At 46.2% G+C, this 23394-nt stretch overlaps 2 protein-coding genes across 15 annotated transcripts in view; one reads left to right on the forward strand and one right to left on the reverse strand.

Moving 5' to 3' along the window:
- Positions 1-23394, reverse strand: part of rbm41 (RNA binding motif protein 41) — a 218449-nt gene that overhangs the window by 49871 nt on the left and 145184 nt on the right. The window contains exons 4-5 of one of the 7 annotated variants that reach the window (XM_090201573.1): positions 12124-12176; positions 7049-10504 (exon numbers count right to left, since the gene is read on the reverse strand). The exons of 4 other annotated variants lie outside the window; for them this stretch is intronic. In XM_090201573.1, the coding sequence (XP_090057699.1) occupies positions 8762-9616 (855 nt within the window). In that variant the 5' untranslated portion in view covers positions 9617-10504; positions 12124-12176 and the 3' untranslated portion in view covers positions 7049-8761. Of the gene's footprint in view, positions 1-7048; positions 12177-23394 lie in introns of those variants that run through there. 2 more of the 7 variants (XM_090201578.1, XM_090201574.1) reach the window with 2 other exon arrangements.
- LOC110491126 (Krueppel-like factor 8) overlaps positions 758-23394 on the forward strand; it is a 161890-nt gene continuing 139253 nt past the window's right edge. For 4 of the 8 annotated variants that reach the window (XM_036950131.2, XM_036950145.2, XM_036950140.2 and 1 more), the window contains exon 1: positions 758-1215. In XM_036950131.2, the coding sequence (XP_036806026.1) occupies positions 1189-1215 (27 nt within the window). In that variant the 5' untranslated portion in view covers positions 758-1188. Of the gene's footprint in view, positions 1216-15639; positions 15739-23394 lie in introns of those variants that run through there. The other 4 variants (XM_090201590.1, XM_090201609.1, XM_090201594.1 and 1 more) reach the window with 1 other exon arrangement.

Raw genomic sequence — 23394 nt, forward strand, 5'->3', positions numbered from 1 at the left:
TTGAAACTGGAGGAGCAACACAACCAGGTGGACTGGGGACAGCCAGGAGTCATCAGGCCAGGTAGTCCTGAGGCCTTGTCCAAGGGCTCAGGTCCTCCGGAAGGGGAGGGACAGGACACCAAATAAGACAGGATAATTACAACAGATATAACAGACTGACCCTAGCCACGGCACATAGACTATTTCAGCATACCCTCAAATTAAAGCTGACAGTCTGCACTTTAACCTCATAGTCATTGTATCATTTCAAATCTAAGGTGCTGGAGTACAGAGCCAAAACAACAACACAATGTTCACTGTCCCAATACCTTTGAAGCTCACTGTGCATACACAATTGAAATATTTTATTATTTCATAGTAATTTCCTATTTTTCTATTGTTTTCTACTGAATGTGGACCAGACAGAGACATTTGAATATTTTAAACGTTTTGGCAATTGAATGTTGAATAGTTTGGGCTTTGGAATTCCCATTAAAAAGCTTTACAGTCATTGTAAAACAAATTGTCATAACAAAAAATTATGTTTTGTTGCTTCGAATCACTGCAATCCACGGCAAATACTTTGCTTTGCAAACCATATCAAATTCAAACATTGACATATAGAGTTAGCTTACTACTAACTAACTGTAAATACTTTAGTTGTATAGTACAGTATCATTATGCACAATCATGTAAGCCAGCTAGCTGGATAAAATGTTCATCATTTCTAAGTGTCACCAACCATCGCTAGATCCTCCTTCTCGGTGGCATCGATCACCCCTCACCGCTAGATCCTCCTTCTCGGTGGCATCAATCACACCTCATCGCTAGATCCTCCTTCTCGGTGGCATCGATCACCCGTTATCGCTAGCTCCTCCTTCTCCGTGGCATTGATCATCCGTCATCACTAGTTCCTCCTTCTCGGTGGCATTGATCACCCCTCATCGCTAGCTCCTCCTTCTCGGTGGCATCGATCACCCTTCATACTGTACGCGGCAACAACACACCGAGAGAGAGGCGCTACTGGGGGAGGGAAGAGGATCAGTCGACGCCGTGGATATGATCTAAAATAATATCCGAAGAGGCGAACAGTACACCTTTCTCCCAAATAGCACTTTGATTCGAAAGGTGGAAAACTGCCAACAAGATTACTATTATTTAAATTCACCCTACCGACCCCCCTCCCTCTACTCCACCCTAGCCACCGAGATGCACACCGAGACTCGAAGCAAGAAAGTAAGTCTTGACCATTATTGACTTTGCTCTGTCCAGCAAACTGTGATCGGCCGATATTGAAATGCGTTGACATTGTCAGTTACATCATGTGCCAATTGAAACAAAATTAAAGAGTGTCTGACAAGGTGGAAGGCAGCTGTACTGTTATGGTGCGTTCATACCCAAGTGGAAAGGTGGTATTTACCACATAACTGGGAAAATGACTAGTGGGAAACTCATCTATCATCCTTGAGCCCCGAGCTTTCCCACATACTGACCTCTGATGTTACCACTAAGGAAATTACCTTTTGAACACAATTTGTTTACAGGCATGATAGCTGTACTAATGGTTTATGGTTGACTCAGCTCTTGGCCAATCGGCATTTCTCAACGACTTCAAAGCACGTGATTGTGTTCAACTGGGGGCGGCAGGTAGCCTAGTGGTTAGAGCTGTGGACTAGTAACAAAAGGTTGCTCGTTCAAATCCCCAAGCTGACAAGGTACAAATCTGTCGTTCTGCCCCTGAACAAGGCCACTGTTCCTAGGCTGGCATTGTAAATAAGAAGTTGTTCTTAACTGACTTGCCTAGTTAAGTAAAGGTATAAAACGGATATTTACGAGTTCCCAACTGATAATTACCACGTTCCCACTTCTTTATCAACGCAGCATTACATTGTTAGCTGGCTGGCAAACTAACGTTAGGCAACGGTACTTAAAATAATAGCTAGCATATTAGTTAGCTCTCCAGCTAGATAGGGGACTGTCGCAGGCTACTGAGAGCTTGATTGGTTCGATAGCTCCGACAATCGACAGCAGACTGTGCTGTTGCATCTCTCTCTTTCCAAATAACTGTACACTCCTCTGTAAACGTTGACAATTAACGCGCATGCAGACACGGGAACGGGTGCATTGCTTCTTGGGTGACACAGCATGCTCTCATCCTCTCTCTCTGTGCGAACTTTGTGGTACAGTTTTTTTTTAAAGTGCACTGTGAGCTAGGCAGGAAGGAAATGCACTGCAGCTTGTAGGACACCATCTTAGTTCCTTAAAGGGACAGTAGCGCTCGATCAAATCCCAACCCTGGGAATGAGCCAGGTGTACTGCCTAGAGCTATACTGTACATGTACCCAGCATGCTGCGTCTTCTGCCCAGAACTTTCGGTACAGTAGCAAAGGGTCAGAGGGCAAGAGAAGAATTCAGGCTCAACCAGGGACCAGAAAGAAAAACATCCTTCAAGCTTCATCATTCACAAGATCATTAGCCTCATACAGCAGTAAGGATTCTCATGATTCATTGAATAGATCTCTTACCAATCTATCATCATGCTGACAAATTATACATGATCTCTGCGATACCTCCACGTTACTTTTGGTCTCAGCCATTGTTTTTCTATGAGCATGACATAAATCAATTTCTGTAGTCAGTGTAGTTGCCTCATTATGATGAATGACAGTCATGCTGCAATGAGACATGAATCGGATGTCGTCACTCGTCAGTGCTACACGAGATACAGAGCTCACTCCCTTTCCTGTGTGTGCGTCTGCGGGTATGCGGCCCTGTGTGTGTGTGTGCATGGCATGGATTAGGCCAGCTCTGAGGTGTAATCTATAAACAGGGCCTATAATACATTCCTGTGCAGGGCAGCAGCAGCCTCAGCAGGCCTAATGGTGAGCACAGGGAGAGGCCCTGTCATTTAGAGGCCAGCCTTGTCTCTGTGGGGCACACCCAGCCTTGTCGCTGAGTGTTTGTTTCTGTTTGAGTGTGTGGATCAGCCCAGGGTGTGCCAGATGGTAGGCAATGATTAACAGTGGAGGACAAACCTTGCTCAAACTGGTTAAATGCGAGATGGGAGGTGAAGGCAGCCATCTCCTGTGTGTGTGTGTGTGTGTGTGTGTGTGTGTGTGTGTGTGTGTGTGTGTGTGTGTGTGTGTGTGTGTGTGTGTGTGTGTGTGTGTCTGGCCACATAGTAACCCACCCAAGGGAGGTGACTGTCAGATTGACATAAGGGACAGACAGTGACTGGTGGTGCCAAGGTACTGGCTTCTAGGTAACCTAGGCCTGCATTCAACCATGCCAAATTGTCACCTTACAAAATAAAACTGACAAGTTAATTAAGGCAGAAACAGACAGGCACCCAGGTTAGGACTGGTGGCCCCATTCCCGTTCTGAGATCTAGACAGGAGTGACCCTGTGCTATAACGGGGTTGTACTGTCACATGGAGCATGATATAAGAGGAAGAGGGGATTCATTGGTGAGGGTGTCACAACAGGGGGTAAAGAGAGGTGAGGTGACCCTGACATGGGGGACAGGGGACATTGGCTGACTGTGGGGTATGAGCTGAGTCAGAAAACAGGGTGGATGGTGTCACAAGGGTATTAGTTTAGAAGGAAGGGCAGGACAGGAGGGTGGGGTTGGGGTGGATAGTTTAACAGAGGTATAAGCTAGTTTGGAAGGAGGGGAGGGGTGGGTTAGGAAGGGTTGGGGTGGATGATGTCACATGGGTATTCATTTTAGAGGACAGGGGCGGTGGTAGGGGGGGTCACCATGTCTTTTTCCAGTGAGTGAGACAGTCGGTGCATGGGGCCTGTCCTGCCTCAGATACTATTTTTAGGACCAGGACACCATTTATAATGTGAAGTTAGTCTAGGGCTGGGATGGGCTAGAGGGGTTGGCCTGAGGGTATGGGTGGGGTTGGGATATAGGGCTAGGTTTGGGACCTGGAGGGGGTTAGGGCTGCAGTTGAAGGATAGGGCAAGGGGGAGGCTGGGGGATAGGTTTTAGGTCTGGGATAGGGTTGGGGGATAGGGACGGGCTTGGGACAGGAGGATAGGGACGGGCTTGGGACAGGAGGATAGGGCCGGGCTTGGGACAGGAGGATAGGGCCGGGCTTGGGACAGGAGGATAGGGCCGGGGTTGGGACAGGAGGATAGGGCCGGGGTTGGGACAGGAAGATAGGGACAGGAGGATAGGGCTGGGGTTGGGACAGGAGGATAGGGCCGTGGTTGGGACAGGAGGATAGGGCCGTGGTTGGGACAGGAGGATAGGGCCGGGGTTGGGACAGGAGGATAGGGCTGGAGCTGTGGGTAGAAGCATGCATGCAGAGGCTGTCGGAGACCACATGCACGCCTAGAATCTGTCTCCTCTCTCTGTCCACCTTTCTCCCTCTTATTTCTTCCCCTCCCTAAACTAGCCCCCCTGCCCAACATGGAAAGAAGTGTAGGAGTGAAAACATAAAGAGAGCTCTGCCTGGAATATAACTCCCCAACACTCTCGCCTGAGCTAACAAGGATCAGCTAGCTCCTAGCTTAGCCTGCAACCATCTGGGAATGCATAGTCCAGTTCTCTCTGATTGCTGCTTTTCGATTGTAACACCAGTGTTACACTAGTGTATACACCCTTATGTTATACCCGGGAATTTGTGTTCCCAAAGCAAGGGCTGACAATGAGGACTTGTGAAGAGCAGAATCAATAATCAACAGAGTTGCTTTGTGAGGAGGTGTTAAAGGTCACAGTTGGCCATTGTTATGGAAATACCATCTGAAAAGTACCAGTGGCCTGGCTGTGACCCCAAGTGAGAGCAGGTCTGCCGGAGCCATGGCCCAGTGAGACGGATTCATGGCCCAGTGAGACGGATTCATGGCCCAGTGAGACGGATTCATGGCCCAGTGAGATGGATTCATGGCCCAGTGAGACGGATTCATGGCCCAGTGAGATGGATTCATGGCCCAGTGAGATGGATTCATGGCCCAGTGAGATGGATTCATGGCCCAGTGAGACGGATTCATGGCCCAGTGAGACGGATTCATGGCCCAGTGAGACGGATTCATGGCCCAGTGAGACGGATTCATGGCCCAGTGAGACTGATTCATGGCCCAGTGAGACTGATTCATGGCCCAGTGAGATTGATTCATGGCCCAGTGAGATGGATTCATGGCCCAGTGAGACTGATTCATGGCCAGTGAGACTGATTCATGGCCCAGTGAGATTGATTCATGGCCCAGTGAGATGGATTCATGTCCCAGTGAGATGGATTCATGTCCCAGTGAGATGGATTCATGTCCCAGTGAGATGGATTCATGGCCCAGTGAGATGGATTCATGGCCCAGTGAGATGGATTCATGGCCCAGTGAGATGGATTAATGGCCCAGTGAGATGGATTCATGGCCCAGTGAGATGGATTCAGGGCCCAGTGAGACTGATTCATGGCCAGTGAGACGGAGCCATGGCCCAGTGAGACGGATTCATGGCCCAGTGAGACGGATTCATGGCCCAGTGAGACGGATTCATGGCCCAGTGAGACGGATTCATGGCCCAGTGAGACGGATTCATGGCCCAGTGAGACTGATTCATGGCCCAGTGAGATTGATTCATGGCCCAGTGAGATGGATTCATGGCCCAGTGAGATGGATTCATGGCCCAGTGAGATGGATTCAGGGCCCAGTGAGACTGATTCATGGCCAGTGAGACGGAGCCATGGCCCAGTGAGACGGATTCATGGCCCAGTGAGACGGATTCATGGCCCAGTGAGACGGATTCATGGCCCAGTGAGACGGATTCATGGCCCAGTGAGACTGATTCATGGCCCAGTGAGATTGATTCATGGCCCAGTGAGATGGATTCATGGCCCAGTGAGATGGATTCATGGCCCAGTGAGATGGATTCATGGCCCAGTGAGATGGATTCATGGCCCAGTGAGATGGATTCATGTCCCAGTGAGATGGATTCATGTCCCAGTGAGATGGATTCATGGCCCAGTGAGATGAGCCATGATCCAGTGAGACGGATTCATGGCCCAGTGAGACGGAGCCATGATCCAGTGAGACGGATTCATGGCCCAGTGAGACGGATTCATGGCCCAGTGAGACGGAGCCATGGCCCAGTGAGACGTAGCCATGGCCCAGTGAGACGGAGCCATGGCCCAGTGAGACAGAGCCATGGCCCAGTGAGATATGGGTGCCGGCCCGTTTAGATGGAAACAGATGAGTCTGACCCTTCTGCGTTAAACACTGGGGTAAATCATGTATGGAAATGCGCCATGAGTGTCTTCTGGGTCCCAAATGGCAGCCTATGCCCTATTTTGGCTCCCTAATGTCACAGCGGTCTATGGCACTGCATCTCAGTGCTAGAGGCATCACTACAGACCCTGGTTCGATACCCGGCTGTATCACAACCGGCCGTGATCGGGAGTCCCATAGGGCGGCAGACTATTTGCCCAGTGTCGTCTGGGTTAGGGGAGGGTTTGGCTGGGGTAGGCTGTCATTGTAAAATAAGAATTTGTTCTTAACTGACATGCCTAGTTAAATAAAATACAAAATATGGTTGATTCTATAGAAGTGGTGCAAATTGTCTCCAAATATAGAACATTTTATTTACATCATGATATGTTCTTATTCAATCCAAGGCAATAACCAACATATTGTTAAATTAATAAACTGTCAAACTTCAATTAATAGCCTGAGTATGTATTTGCTTAATTCACTGAACAGGTGCTTTTTAGAGACGGTCACCTGAGTGTACAAAACACCTGCTATTTCCATGACAGACTGACCAGGTGAAAGCTATGATCCCTTATTGATGTCACCTATTAAATCCACTTCAATCAGTGTAGATGAAGGGGAGGAGACGGGTTACAGAAGGATTTTTAAGCCTTGAGACAATTGAGACGTGTATTTGTGCCATTCACAGGGTGAATGGGCAAGACAAAATATTGAAGTGCTTTTGAACAGGGTATGGTAGTAGGTGCCAGGCACACCGGGTTGAGTGTGTGGAATGTTTTCGACACCTTGTAGAGTCCATGCCCCAACGAATTGAGGCTGTTCTGAGGGCAGAGGGCGCAACGCAATAATATTCCACTTTTTTTTTTTTTACTCACTTTATTTCCTTAATGCACACAGCTTTTGCTCATTTGCATAGTTAATTTCTTAATTCCAGGTTTTACTTCCAACATTTTTATACATGTTTTCATTTATAGCACTAATGGTTATCATTTACACACTGTCATGTTTTTGTCTTAGTATGCCTCTATAGAAAATATGTCCTTTACAGCACTCTACTCAGCAAATTGAATGCAGTCTTTCACAGTGCCATCCGTTTTGTCACCAAAGCCCCATATACTACCCACCACTGCGACCTGTACGCTCTTGTTGGTTGGCTCTCGCTTCATATTCGTTGCCCAACCCACTGGCTCGAGGTCATCTATGAGTCTTTGCTAGGCAAAGCCCCACCTTATCTCAGCTCACTGGTCACCATAGCAGCACCCACCCGTAGCACGTGCTCCAGCAGGTATATTTCACTGGTCACCCCCAAAGCCTATTCCTCCTTTGGCTGCCTTTCCTTCCAGTCCTCTGCAGCCAATGACTGGAACAAACTGCAAAAATTACTGAAGCTGGAGACTCATATCTCCCTCACTAGCTTTAAGCACCAGCTGTCAGAGCTGCTCACAGGTCATTGCACCTTTACATAGCCCATCTGTAAATAGCCCACCCAACTACCTCATTCCCATACTGTTATTTTTTTTTGTTGCTCATTTGCACCCCAGTATCTCTACTTGCACATTCATCTTCTGCACATCTATCACTCCCGTGTTTAATTGCTATATTGTAATTATTTCGCCACCATGGCCTATTTATTGCTTTACCTCCCTAATCTTACTTCATTTGCACACTTTCTCTATTGTGTTATTGACTGTATGTTTGTGTATTCCATGTGTGACTGTGTTGTCGTTTGTGTCGCACTGCTTTGCTTTATCTTGGCCAGGTCGCAGTTGGCAAGGTCGCAGTTGGCAAGGTCTTGTTCTCAACTAGCCTAAATAAAGGTGTAAAAAAAAAAAAAAAAAAAAAAAAAAAAAATTATATATATATATATATTCATACACACACAGACAGTGCCTTGCGAAAGTATTTGGCCCCCTTGAACTTTGCGACCTTTTGCCACATTTCAGGCTTCAAACATAAAGATATAAAACTGTATTTTTTTGTGAAGAATCAACAACAAGTGGGACACAATCATGAAGTGGAACGACATTTATTGGATATTTCAAACTTTTTTAACAAATCAAAAATTGAAAAATTGGTCGTGCAAAATTATTCAACCCCCTTAAGTTAATACTTTATAGCGCCACCTTTTGCTGCGATTACAGCTAAGTCGCTTGGGGTATGTCTCTATCAGTTTTTAAACAAATTGCCTGTTCTCGGTTGCAACACTCACTACCGAGTTCCAAACTGCTTCTGGAAGCAACACCAGCACAATAACTGTTCGTCAAGAGCTTCATGAAATGGGTTTCCATGGCCGAGCAGCCGCACACAAGCCAAAGATTACCATGTGCAAGGCCAAGAGTCGACTGGAGTGGTGTAAAGCTCGCTGCCATTGGACTCTGGAGCAGTGGACATGCTTTCTCTGGAGTAATGAATAATGCTTCACCATCTGGCACCCTATTCTCTTTAAAGGGAAAGTTCCCCCCAGCCCACTGCATGAACAGTATGCAGAGGTGGAAACTTTCCGTGGGAAATATATGGGAATTAACGGACAAATGATAGTCTAGAAACTAAAGCTTTGGTTGTCTTCCTCTCAGGCTTCCATGTCTTCTCCCTGGACCTCCTCAATGTCCACCTCTTGAACATCGGACTCTGAGGCCTCATCTTCACTGTCACTTTCCAACCTTGTTGAGGATGGCTTGTTGTCAGGCTCAAAAAGTCTCAAATTTGCCTGGATGGCCACCAATTTTTCAACCCGTGTATTGGTCAGTCTGTTGCGTGCTTTGGTGTGTGTTGTCAAACAAGGACCAGTTGCGCTCTGAGGCGGCTGATGTTGGTTGGATTTGGAGGATGATGGAGGCAACAGGAGAAAGAGCCTCAGATCCACAAAGTCCCTTCCACCAGGTGGCTGATGAGATATGTTGGTACGACTGCCATATTGCATCTCCATCACAAAGCCCTTGGAAGTGTACTTCGCCAGACTGCCAAGAACCTTGCCCTCATCCAGGCCAAGGTGGTGAGACACGGTAGTGATGACACCATAGGCCTTGTTGATATCTGCACCAGACAGGATGCTCTTGCCAGCATACTTGGGGTCCAACATGTACGCTGCAGCGTCTATGGGCTTCAGGTAGAAGTCTTCACGCTTTTTGATGTATTTCAGAACTGCAGTTTCCTCTGCTTGGAGCAACAGTGAAGTGGGCAGGGCAGTATGGATTTCTTCTCTTACATCTGCAAGCAGAGTCTGAACATCAGACAGGATGGCATTGTCTCCCTCAATCCGTGGAATGGCTACTGCTATAGGTTTCGGAGGTTTCAGGCTGCTTACCACTCTCTCCCAAAATACATCATCCAAGAGGATCCTCTTGATGGGGCTGTCCATATCAGCAGACAGTGATATGGCCATTTCTTGGAGAGACTCCTTCCCCTCCAGGAGACTGTCAAACATGATGACAACACCACCCCAATGGGTGTTGCTGGGCAGCTTCAATGTGGTGCTCTTATTCTTCTCACTTTGCTGCTATAACTTGATGACCCTTCACATACATAACCATTTCCTTGGCTCTCTTGTAGAGTGTATCCATTGTTTTCAGTGCCATGATGTCCTTGAGGAGCAGATTCAATGCATGAGCAGCACAGCCAATGGGTGTGATGTGAGGGTAGGACTCCACTTTAGACCAAGCAGCCTTCATGTTTGCAGCATTGTCTGTCGCCTGTGCAAATACCTTCTGTGGTCCAAGGTCATTGATGACTGCCTTCAGCTCATCTGCAATGTAGAGACTGGTGTGTCTGTTGTCCCTTGTGTCTGTGCTCTTGTAGAATACTGGTTGAGGGGTGGAGATGATGTAGTTAATTATTCCTTGCCCACGAACATTCAACCACCCATCAGAGAGGATTGCAATACAGTCTGCTTTCTCTATGATTTGCTTGACCTTCACTTCAACTCTGTTGAACTCTGCATCCAGCAAATGAGTAGATAAAGCATGTCTGGTTGTAGGGGTGTTTGCTGGGCAAAGAACTTTCAGAAATCTCTAACAATACACATTGCCTGTGAGCATCAGAGATGAACCAGTTGCATACACGGCTCAAGCAAGACATTCATCAGCATTTCTCTGACTACGTTCCTCCATTGAGTCTAAAAAACATCTGATTCCAGGAGGACCATGAGCTGTTGCTATCGATAAGGTGTCTGATTCATCATTTTCACCTCAAATAGAAGTAGAGGGACTTTTTCCTCACATATGATTTGGCACAGCATTTGCAAATGTACACAGCTTTTCCTACATTAGCTGCAGTGAAATGTCTCCACACATCAGATAGTGCCTGTGGTATTTTCCTGTAAAGATTAGAATAAAACAAGTAAAAATAAATAAATACAATTCCATGTACAGATAAATAGTTAAGCAGCTAGATTAAACAACGCATTTGTAAGATAACTGTTTTAAAATGAAACATGTATAGAAACAGGTGAATTAACACTCCTCAGTTAGCAGGCTCAAGCAAGCTAAAACCCACATGGTAGCAAAAACTAACTTGCAGAAATTGTTAACAAGTTAGAAATGATTTAAACACACTTTTCTGTAGGCTACTGTTTACTTGTTAACAAAAAAGCATGTATGTCATATAAAATATAATCACCCCACCCAGTATTGTAATCAAAACTTACCAGAAAGCAAGAAAGAGAAGAATGCACTGTACATGTGATGGAAGAATGCACTGTGCATGCAGAGGGTTGCAATTCCATTGAAATGGGGATAGTTTAACCAAAATATGCCACAAGACCTAGAATGGCCTTATGTGTATACCACAAAAAAAGGTTCACTGTTATAAGCTATCTTTTTTGATGAATTTAGGCAAAATTCCCCAAAATCTCGGGCTTAATAACTTCCCATCGAAAAATTTCGCAAAAATTCTGGAAATATACCGGACAGTTTCTGACCCTTTGCAACCCTATGCTCCACCAATAAGTTATATATATTGAGTTACTTTCATAGCTGAAGTTAGGTTTGTTGAGAACACAAGGGATATTAGGGTTGAGAAGAACAAGTCTTGATCTGTTGCGCTGGTTTTTGCATCGTGGATTATTTGGACGAATCACTGGCGTGTGTGGCATGTTTGAATTACGGAAGTGGTTCATTTGGCCTATACAGCCGAGAGGAATGTTCTTCACTGGAAGCCTGCTTGGAGGTGGTAGAATGAGGTTATAGGAAGAACAGCTCATTGTGTCTTAATTATGGTCTCTCTCTCTCTCTCTCTCCCTCCTTTGCCCCGAGTGCACTCCTGAAACTCCTATTCCTCTAGTGCAGCATGAGAGTCCAGTAAGAAACAGAGCAGTCCAGTTCTATTTGGGTCTGTGTGGCATGTAGAACTTCTGTTCCATGAATCCGGTGTAGTAGAATGTGTTATATTCTGGGCCTCTATACAGTATCTGGTTTGTGTGTTATGGGAGTGTATGTGTGGTTCTGGGGGAAAGGAGGGGTGAGGGGATCGAAGCATGCGAGAAGAACAGGCTGGTAACTGGGATGGAGGGAGTCAGGCTGTGTGGTTTAGTTTGGGGATGAGGGCTGGGTGGGATGAGGGCTGGGTAGGATGAGAGAGAGCTGTTTCCTTATCTCCCTCAGGCTGTTGAAATAGGATTTCACCACTGTACTGTAGTATACTTTTGAGAGACATGTTCTTTAGTGTGTATGGTGGGCGGATGGCAGGGGGTGGAGTAGGGTGTGTTTGTGTTAATGTGTGTGTGGTAGGGGTTTTCCAGATCAGGGCTGATGTGACGGAGTGACCCCCTACCATCGCACCACAATCATTAACCAGCTAAATAATCCGGTCCCCCTAGCAACCCCTGTAGCTCTGCCAAACACACGGGCCAAACTGAAAAGAGACAGTAGGTGGGGAGGGTGTTTCTGAATGTGTGTGTGAGAGAGAGGGAGAGAGAGAGAGACTGTGTGTACTCACACGTGCGTAAGTGTGTATTGATGTTGGGAGCTTGATGTAAGCTGCTCAGGGCTCTGTTTGTAGGGCAGAGAGAGGGAGGGAAAGAGAAGGAGGTATAGAAAGGAGGTGAGATGCCAAACATTTGACTTGTTCTTCTAAGACCAACACTGTGGTGTATAAGCCCTGTTCTACCTTGTCTTCACCCTAGTTGAACTACCACCCAGGTATATGAAGGTAATACATAGCCTAGAGCAGGGTTCCTCTACTGTGGTGTAGAAGCCCTGTTCTACCTTGTCTTCACCCTAGTTGAACTACCACCCAGGTATATGTAGGTAATACATAGCCTAGAGCAGGGTTCCTCTACTGTGGTGTATGAGCCCTGTTCTGCCTTGTCTTCACCCTAGTTGAACTACCACCCAGGATGCAGGATACCCCTGAGCTCATTTTCAAGTCTCTCATAGCAAAGGGTCTGAATTCTTACATTTTTCATTATGAAGTATTGTGTGTAGATTGCGGAGGAAATGTTTTTATTTAATCCATTTTAGAATAACAAAATCTGGAGAAAGTCAAGGGGTCTGAATACTAAATTGGCAGTTTCTCTGGTTTTACTTTTTATAGGTACAGTTGAAGTCGGAAGTTTACATACACCTTAGCCAAATACATTTAAACTCAGTTTTTCTAAATTCTTTACATTTAATCATTACAGAGCTGGTGTAACTTAGTCAGGTTTGTTGGCCTCCTTGCTCGCACATGCTTTTTCAGTAGGATTGAGGTCAGGGCTTTGTGATGGCCACTTCAATACCTTGACTTTGTTGTCCTTAAGCCATTTTGCCACAACTTTGGAAGTATGCTTGGGGTCATTGTCCATTTGGAAGACCCATTTGCGACCAAGCTTTAACTTCCTGACTGATGTCTTGAGATGTTGGTTCAATATATCCACATACTTTTCCCTCCTCACGAGACCATCTATTTTGTGAAGTGCACCAGTCCCTCCCCACAACGTCTCTATTTTGGTTTGGTCAGGGCGTGAGTTGGGGTGGGCATTCTATGTGTTTTTTTTCTATGTTTTCTATTTCTATGCGTTTGGCCTGGTATAGTTCCCAATTAGAGGCAGCTGTCAATCGTTGTCTCTGATTGAGAACCATACTTAGGTAGCCTTTTCCCACCTGTGTTTTGTGGGTAATTATTTTTCCGTTTGTGTGCACCTCGGTTGCATCACGGTCTTTGCTGTTTACCTGTTTGGTTATTTCGGTTTCACTTTCATAAAAAAATGTGGAACTACATACACGCTGCGCCTTGGTTGATTTATGACAGGGAGTTTGAGGATAGCGAGCGTGACACCAATGGTGTTCATACTTGCGTGCTTGTAAAGATGAAAGTGGTACCTTCAGGCATTTGGAAATTGCCCCAAGGGTGAACCAGACTTGCGGAGGTCTACAATTGTTTTTCTGAGGTCTTGGCTAATTTCTTTCATTTTTCTCATGATGTCAAGCAAAGAGGCACTGAGTTTGAAGGTAGGCCTTGAAATACATCCACAGGTACACCTCCAATTGACTCAAATGATGTTAATTAGCCTATCAGAAGCTTCTAAGGCCATGACATCATTTTCTGGAATTTTCCAAGCTGTTTAAAGGCACAGTCAACTAAGTGTATGTAAACTTCTGACCCACTGGAATTGTGATACAGTGATAAGTGAAATGATATGTCTGTAAACAATTGTTGGAAAAATGACTTGTGTCATGTGTAACCGGTGTGAAATGGCTAGCTAGTTAGCGGTGGTGCGCGCTAATAGCGTTTCAATCGGTGCATGTTACACATGCACAAAGTAGATGTCCTAACCGACTTGCCCAAACTATAGTTTGTTAACAAGAAATTTGTGGAGTGGTTGAAAAAAGAGTTTTAATGACTCCAACCTAAGTGTATGTAAACATCTGACTTCAACTGTATGTGTTTGGGTAAAATAAACATTGTTGTTTTCTAGAAACTACTGACCACAAAATATTGTAATTTGGAGCATTTATTTGCAGAAAATGACTGGTCAAAATATGGAAGACTGGTGGAAGTTATTCCAACAAATATTGATTTCTGAACTCTTCCTAAGTTAAAACATTAGTATTGTGATGTTTAAAAATGAATATGAACTCATTTTCTTTACATTATTCGAGGTCTGACAACACTGCGTCTTTATTGTTATTTTGACCAGTTGTCATTTTCTGCAAATAAATGCTCTAAATTACAATATTTTGAATTTGGGAGAAATGTTGTCAGTAGTTTATAGAATAAAACAAAAATGTTAATTTTACCCAAACACATACCTATAAATTGTAAAACCAGAGAATCTGAAAATTTTGCAGTGGTCTCTTAATTTTTTTCCAGAGCTAGTGACCATTGTTCTATGACTCTTTCTTTGTCCATAGGGCAAGCACTCTCTCTAAGGTGCAGGGTAGAGTACCAGGTGGTAGCTGGCTAGTAAGAGTTTTCAAGATGAGGACTTCTGCCCTTGGTGATTGACTCGCCCATCTCAACATGTTCAGCCTGCGCAGACCTCTTGTTTAGCCAAGCTGGCAGCAGTTTAGCTGCAGCTGGCTAGCCAATCTAGCGGATATTTCTGTCAAATCAGTTATGGCAAGAGCCAGTGTCTGGAAGGTGTTTCACTAGACAGTCGTTGTACAATGCCTTGCCACGAAAGTAACTGGCAACTTAGTTTGAATGTTTTATCACGTCACCGTGGAAACCATATTAACTGCTGCAAGTTGAATGCCTGCAGCGTTCAAGTCAGCTCAGCTATCCTACAACACAAGATTCTATAACTGGCTACTTTCGTCTTTCCTGATATCCGCTGTCAGATCTTTCCCGGGGAGACAAATCCCAGAACTACTATCCCTACAGGTGTAGGTAGGCTACACGTGGACATGGCACAAACATGGCCAGCTTGAGTGTAGATGCATAAAGTCGATGGGTGTGTTTGTGTTAGACAAATGATTGTGCTGTACATATCATATTGATGTTCTTTATAAAGACAGCATGCCTACCCTTTACCTAATACATCAAAGTCAGTTGTGTGTAGAGTACCACTTCAGCTGTCTAACCAGAGATAGAAATATATTTCTATGGTATATTTCCCAAATCTATGGATTTGTCTGTCTAACACACTGACATGCACAGGTCTCTGTGTGAGGTTCTGTCTTCAAGTCTCCAGTGGGTGATGAAGTCCCTTCCATCTATGTAATTATTACAGATTATGGACATGTGCAGTCAGGGGGCAGGAGGGGTGGAGTGCATGGCACACCTTCCTGGATATGACTGAGTTTGCCTCATGGGTCCAGAAGGGAGTGTTCAATAACTACAGGCAGATATGAGATGCAGGAAGATGGCACTATTCTCGTACTAATTAGCCTACAAAGTTATTTTTTGGTGTCTCATCCCCCCCATTGATAGTACCATTCGATTCAATAATAACAAAATATTGTAAAAAGTAATATATGTCTTGTATGATTATTATCGCTGAGTGCTACCTAATTCTGTTCTCTCCATCGAGGACCAGTGGTGAACAGGCTGGAGGTGAGGTCTTTGCCAGAGCCACATTGATGGGCATAGCAGCAAAGATCATCTCCTGGCCCCTCATCAAAGATACTGGTCGGTCACACACACACAGAGCACTAATTACATTATCAATGGTGAACAGTGATCAGGCTGGTGCCACCAGGCTAGGTTATACCCTGGACCTTAAATGTTGAACACAGTGATCAGGCTGGTTCCATCAGGCTAGGTTATACCCTGGACATTATATGTTGAACACAGTGATCAGGCTGGTTCCATCAGGCTAGGCTATACCCTGGACATTATATGGTGAACAAAGTAATCATACTGGTGCCACCAGGCCAGGTTATACCCTGGACATTATATGGTGGACACAGTGATCAGGCTGGTGCCAGGCTAGGTTATACCCTGGACATTATATGGTGGACATTATATGGTGGATACAGTGATCAGGCTGGTGCCAGGCTAGGTTATACCCTGGACATTATATGGTGAACACAGTGATCAAGCTGGTTCCACCAGGCTAGGTTATACTCTGGGCATTATATGGTGAACACAGTGATCAGGCTGGTTGCATCAGGCTAGGTTATAACCTGGACATTATATGGTGAACACAGTGATCAGGCTGGTTCCAGGCTAGGTTATACCCTGGACATAATATGGTGAACACAGTGATCAGGCTGGTGCCACCAGGCTAGGTTATACCCTGGACATTATATGGTGAACACAGTGATCAGGCTGGTTGCATCAGGCTAGGTTATAACCTGGACATTATATGGTGAACACAGTGATCAGGCTGGTTCCAGGCTAGGTTATACCCTGGACATTATATGGTGAACACAGTGATCAGGCTGGTGCCACCAGGCTAGGTTATACCCTGGACATTATATGGTGAACACAGTGATCAGGCTGGTGCTAACCTAGGTTATACCCTGGACATTATATGGTGAACACAGTGATCAGGCTGGTGCCACCAGGCTAGGTTATACCCTGGACATTATATGGTGAACACAGTAATCAGGCTGATTCCAGGCTAGGTTATACCCTGGACATTTTATGATGGACACTGATCAGGCTGGTGCTACCGGGCTAGGTTATACCCTGGATATTATATGGTGAACACAGTGATCAGGCTGGTGCCAGGCTAGGTTATTCCCTGGACATTATATGGTGAACACAGTGATCAGGCTGGTGCCAGGCTAGGTTATACCCTGGACATTATATTGTGGACACAGTGATCAGGCTGGTTCCATCAGGCTAGGTTATACCCTGGACATTATATTGTGAACACAGTGTTCAGGCTGGTGCCAGGCTAGGTTATACCCTGGACATTATATGGTGAACACAGTGATCAGGCTGGTGCCAGGCTAGGTTATACCGTGGGCATTATATGGTGAACACAGTGATCAAGCTGGTGCCACCAGGCTAGGTTATACCCTGGACATTATATGGTGGACACTGATCAGGCTGGTGCCAGGCTAGGTTATACCCTGGACATTATATGGTGGACAGTGATCAGGCTGGTGCCAGGCTAGGTTATACCCTGGGCATTATATGGTGAACACAGTGATCAGGCTGGTGCCAGGCTTGGTTATACCCTGGACATTATATGGTGAACACAGTGATCAGGCAGGTTCCATCAGGCTAGGTTATACCCTGGACATTATATGGTGGACACAGAGATCAGGCTGGTGCCAGGCTAGATTATACCCTGCACATTATATGGTGAACACAGTGATCAGGCTGGTTCCATCAGGCTAGGTTATACCCTGGACATTATATGGTGGACACTGATCAGGCTGGTGCCAGGCTAGGTTATACCCTGGACATTTAATGGTAAACACAGTGATCAGGCTGGTGCCATGCTAGGTTATACCCTGGACATTATATGGTGGACACAGTGATCAGGCTGGTGCCATGCTTGGTAATACCCTGGACATTATATGGTGAACACAGAGATCAGGCTGGTGTCAGGTTAGGCTATACCTTGGACATTATATGGTTAACACAGTGATCAGGCTGGTTCCACCAGGCTAGGTTATACACTGGACATTATGTTGTGGACACTGATCAGGCTGGTGCCGTGCTAGGTTATACCCTGGACATTATATGGTGGACACAGTGATCAGGCTGGTTCCATCAGGCTAGGCTATACCCTGGACATTATATGGTGAACAAAGTAATCATACTGGTGCCACCAGGCCAGGTTATACCCTGGACATTATATGGTGGACATTATATGGTGGACACAGTGATCAGGCTGGTGCCAGGCTAGGTTATACCCTGGACATTATATGGTGGACATTATATGGTGGATACAGTGATCAGGCTGGTGCCAGGCTAGGTTATACTCTGGACATTATATGGTGAACACAGTGATCAGGCTGGTTCCACCAGGCTAGGTTATACCCTGGACATTATATGGTGAACACAGTTATCAGGCTGGTTCCATGAGGCTAGGTTATACTCTGGACATGATATGGTGAACACAGTAATCAGGCTGGTGCTAACCTAGGTTATACCCTGGACATTATATGGTGAACACAGTGATCAGGCTGGTGCCACCAGGCTAGGTTATACCCTGGACATTATATGGTGAACACAGTAATCAGGCTGATTCCAGGCTAGGTTATACCCTGGACATTTTATGATGGACACTGATCAGGCTGGTGCTACCGGGCTAGGTTATACCCTGGATATTATATGGTGAACACAGTGATCAGGCTGGTGCCAGGCTAGGTTATTCCCTGGACATTATATGTTGAACACAGTGATCAGGCTGGTGCCACCAGGCTAGGTTATACCCTGGACATTATATGGTGAACACAGTGATCAGGCTGGTGCCAGGCTAGGTTATACCCTGGACATTATATTGTGGCCACAGTGATCAGGCTGGTTCCATCAGGCTAGGTTATAACCTGGACATTATATTGTGAACACAGTTTTCAGGCTGGTGCCAGGCTAGGTTATACCCTGGACATTATATGGTGAACACAGTGATCAAGCTGGTGCCAGGCTAGGTTATACCGTGGGCATTATATGGTGAACACAGTGATCAAGCTGGTGCCACCAGGCTAGGTTATACCGTGGGCATTATATGGTGAACACAGTGATCAAGCTGGTGCCACCAGGCTAGGTTATACCCTGGACATTATATGGTTGACAGTGATCAGGCTGGTGCCAGGCTAAGTTATACCCTGGACATTATATGGTGTACACAGTGATCAGGCTGGTGCCACCAGGCTAGGTTATACCCTGGACATTATATGGTTGACAGTGATCAGGCTGGTGCCAGGCTAGGTTATACCCTGGACATTATATGGTGGACACAGAGATCAGGCTGGTGCTAGGCTAGGTTATACCCTGCACATTATATGGTGAACACAGTGATCAGGCTGGTTCCATCGGGCTAGGTTATACCCTGGACATTATATGGTGGACACTGATCAGGCTGGTGCCAGGCTAGGTTATACCCTGGACATTATATGGTGAACACAGTGATCAGGCTGCTTCCATCAGGCTAGGTCATACCCTGGACCTTAAATGGTGGGCACAGAGATCAGGCGGTTGCCAGGCTAGGTTATACCCTGGACCTTTTATGGTAAACACAGTGATCAGGCTGGTGCCATGCTAGGTTATACCCTGGACATTTTATGGTGGACACAGTGATCAGGCTGGTGCCATGCTTGGTTATACCCTGGACATTATATGGTGAACACAGAGATCAGGCTGGTGCCAGGCTATGTTACATCCTGGACATTATATGGTGAACAGAGTGATCAGGCTGGTGCCAGGTTAGGCTATACCTTGGACATTATATGGTGAACACAGTGATCAGGCTGGTTCCACCAGGCTAGGTTATACACTGGACATTATATTGTGGACACTGATCAGGCTGGTGCCGTGCTAGGTTATACCCTGGACATTATATGGTGAACACAGAGATCAGGCTGGTGCCAGGCTAGGTTATACCCTGCACATTATATGGTGAACACAGTGATCAGGCTGGTTCCATCAGGCTAGGTTATACCCTGGACATTATATGGTGGACACTGATCAGGCTGGTGCCAGGCTAGGTTATACCCTGGACATTATATGGTAAACACAGTGATCAGGCTGGTGCCATGCTAGGTTATACCCTGGACATTATATGGTGGACACAGTGATCAGGCTGGTGCCATGCTTGGTAATACCCTGGACATTATATGGCGAACACAGAGATCAGGCTGGTGCCAGGTTAGGCTATACCTTGGACATTATATGGTTAACACAGTGATCAGGCTGGTTCCACCAGGCTAGGTTATACACTGGACATTATGTTGTGGACACTGATCAGGCTGGTGCCGTGCTAGGTTATACCCTGGACATTATATGGTGGACACTGATCAGGCTGGTAACAGGCTAGGTTATACCCTGGACATTATATGGTGGGCACAGAGATCAGGCTGGTGCCATGCTTGGTTATACCCTGGACATTATATGGTGAACACAGAGATCAGGCTGGTGCCAGGCTATGTTACACCCTGGACATTATATGGTGAACAGAGTGATCAGGCTGGTGCCAGGTTAGGCTATACCTTGGACATTATATGGTGAACACAGTGATCAGGCTGGTTCCACCAGGCTAGGTTATACACTGGACATTATATTGTGGACACTGATCAGGCTGGTGCCGTGCTAGGTTATACCCTGGACATTATATGGTGAACACAGAGATCAGGCTGGTGCCAGGCTAGGTTATACCCTGGACATTATATGGTGAACACAGTGATCAGGCTGGTGCCAGGCTTGGTTATACCCTGGACATTATATGGTGAACAGAGTGATCAGGCTCGTTCCACCAGGCTAGGTTATACCCTGGACATTATAGGGTGGACACTGATCAGGCTGGTGCCATGCTAGGTTATACCCTGGACATTATATGGTGGACACTGATCAGGCTGGTGCCAGGCTAGGTTATTCCCTGGACATTATATGGTGAACACAGTGATCAGGCTGGTGCCAGGCTAGGTTATACCCTGGACATTTTATGGTGAACAGAGTGATCAGGCTGGTGCCAGGTTAGGCTATACCTTGGACATTATATGGTGGACACTGATCAGGCTGGTGCCATAATAGGTTATACGCTGGACATTATATGGTGGACACTGATCAGGCTGGTGCTAGGCTAGGTTATACCCTGGACATTATATGGTGGACACAGTGATCAGGCTGGTTCCACCAGGCTAGGTTATACCTTGGACATTATATGGTGGACACTGATCAGGCTGGTAACAGGCTAGGTTATACCCTGGACATTATATGGTGGGCACAGAGATCAGGCTGGTACCAGGCTAGGTTATACCCTGGACATTTTATGGTGGACACAGTGATCAGGCTGGTGCCATGCTTGGTTATACCCTGGACATTATATTGTGAACACAGTGATCAGGCTGGTGCCAGGCTAGGTTATACCCTGGACATTTTATGGTGGACACAGTGATCAGGCTGGTGCCAGGCTTGGTTATACCCTGGACATTATATGGTGAACACAGTGATCAGGCTGGTGCCAGGCTTGGTTATACCCTGGACATTATATGGTGAACACAGTGATCATGCTGGTTCCATCAGGCTAGGTTATACCCTGGACATAATATGGTCAACACTTATCAGGCTGGTGCCAGGCTAGGTTATACCCTGAACATTATATGGTGAACACAGTGATCAGGCTGGTGCCAGGCTAGGTTATACCCTGGACATGATATGGTGAATACATTGATCAGGCTGGTGCCAGGCTAGGTTATACCTTGGACATTATATGGTGAACACAATGATCAGGCTGGTTCCATCAGGCAAGGTTATAGCCTGGACATTATATGGTGGACACTGATCAGGCTGGTGCCATAATAGGTTATACCCTGGACATTATATGGTGGACACTGATCAGGCTGGTGCCAGGCTAGGTTATACTCTGGACATTATATGGTGAACATAGTGATCAGGCTGGTGCCAGGCTAGGTTATACCCTGGACATTATATGGTGAACAGAGTGATCAGGCTCGTTCCACCAGGCTAGGTTATACCCTGGACATTATAGGGTGGACACTGATCAGGCTGGTGCCAGGCTAGGTTATTCCCTGGACATTATATGGTGAACACAGTGATCAGGCTGGTGCCAGGCTAGGTTATACCCTGGACATTATATGGTGAACAGTGTTCAGGCTGGTGCCAGGCTAGGTTATACCCTGGACATTATATGGTGAACACAGTGATCAGGCTGGTTCCACCAGGCTAGGTTATACACTGGACATTATAATGTGGACAATGATCAGGCTAGTGCCGTGCTAGGTTATACCCTGGACATTATATGGTGGACACAGTGATCAGGCTGGTGACAGGTTAGGCTATACCTTGGACATTATATGGTGAACAGTGATCAGGCTGGTGCCAGTCTAGGTTATACCCTGGACATTATATGGTGAACACAGTGATCAGGCAGGTGCCAGGCTAGGTTATACCCTGGACATTATATGGTGAACACAGTGTTCAGTCTGGTACCAGGCTAGGCTATACCCTGGACATGATATGGTGAACACAGTGATCAGGCTGGTGCCAGGCTAAGTTATACCCTGAACATTATATGGTGTACACAGTGATCAGGCTGGTGCCACCAGGCTAGGTTATACCCTGGACATTATATGGTGAACACAGTGATCAGACTGGTGCCAGGATAGGTTATACCCTGAACATTATATGGTGAACACAGTGATCAGGCTGCTTCCATCAGGCTAGGTTATACCCTGGACATTATATGGTGGACACTGATCAGGCTGGTGCCAGGCTAGGTTATACCCTGGACATTATATGGTGGACACAGTGATCAGGCTGGTGCCACCAGGCTAGGTTATACCCTGGACATTATATGGTGAACACAGTGATCAGACTGGTGCCACCGGGCTAGGTTATACCCTGGACATTATATGGTGAACACAGTGATCAGGCTGGTGCCATTCTAGGTTATACCCTGGACATTATATGGTGAACACAGTGATCAGGCTGCTTCCACCAGGCTAGGTTATACCCTGGACATGATATGGTGTACACTGATCAGGCTGGTGCCATGCTTGGTTATACCCTGGACATTATATGGTGAACACAGTGATCAGGCTGGTTCCATCAGGCTAGGTTATACCCTGGACATAATATGGTGAACACAGTGATCAGGCTGGTGCCACCAGGCTAGGTTATACCCTGGAAATTATATGGTGAACACAGTGATCAGGCTGGTTCCACCAGGCTAGGTTATACACTGGACATTATATTGTGGACACTGATCAGGCTGGTGCCGTGCTAGGTTATACCCTGGACATTCTATGGTGAACACAGTGTTCAGTCTGGTGCCAGGCTAGGCTATACCCTGGACATTATATGGTGAACACAGTGATCAGGCTGGTTCCATCAGGCTAGGTTATACCCTGCACATTATATGGTAAACACAGTGATCAGGCTGGTGCCAGGATTGGTTATACCCTGGACATTATATGGTGAACACAGTGATCAGGCTGGTTCCATCAGGCTAGGTTATACCCTGCACATTATATGGTGAACACAGTGATCAGGCTGGTGCCAGGCTTGGTTATACCCTGGATATTATATGGTGAACACAGTGATCTGGCTGGTTCCATCAGGTTAGGTTATACCCTGGACATTATATGGTGGACAGTGATCAGGCTGGTGCCAGGCTAGGTTATACCCTGGACATTATATGGTAAA

This window comes from Oncorhynchus mykiss, chromosome 2 (genome assembly GCF_057628025.1).
Source record: "Oncorhynchus mykiss isolate SJ-2025 chromosome 2, ASM5762802v1, whole genome shotgun sequence".
Classification (NCBI taxonomy): domain Eukaryota; kingdom Metazoa; phylum Chordata; class Actinopteri; order Salmoniformes; family Salmonidae; genus Oncorhynchus; species Oncorhynchus mykiss.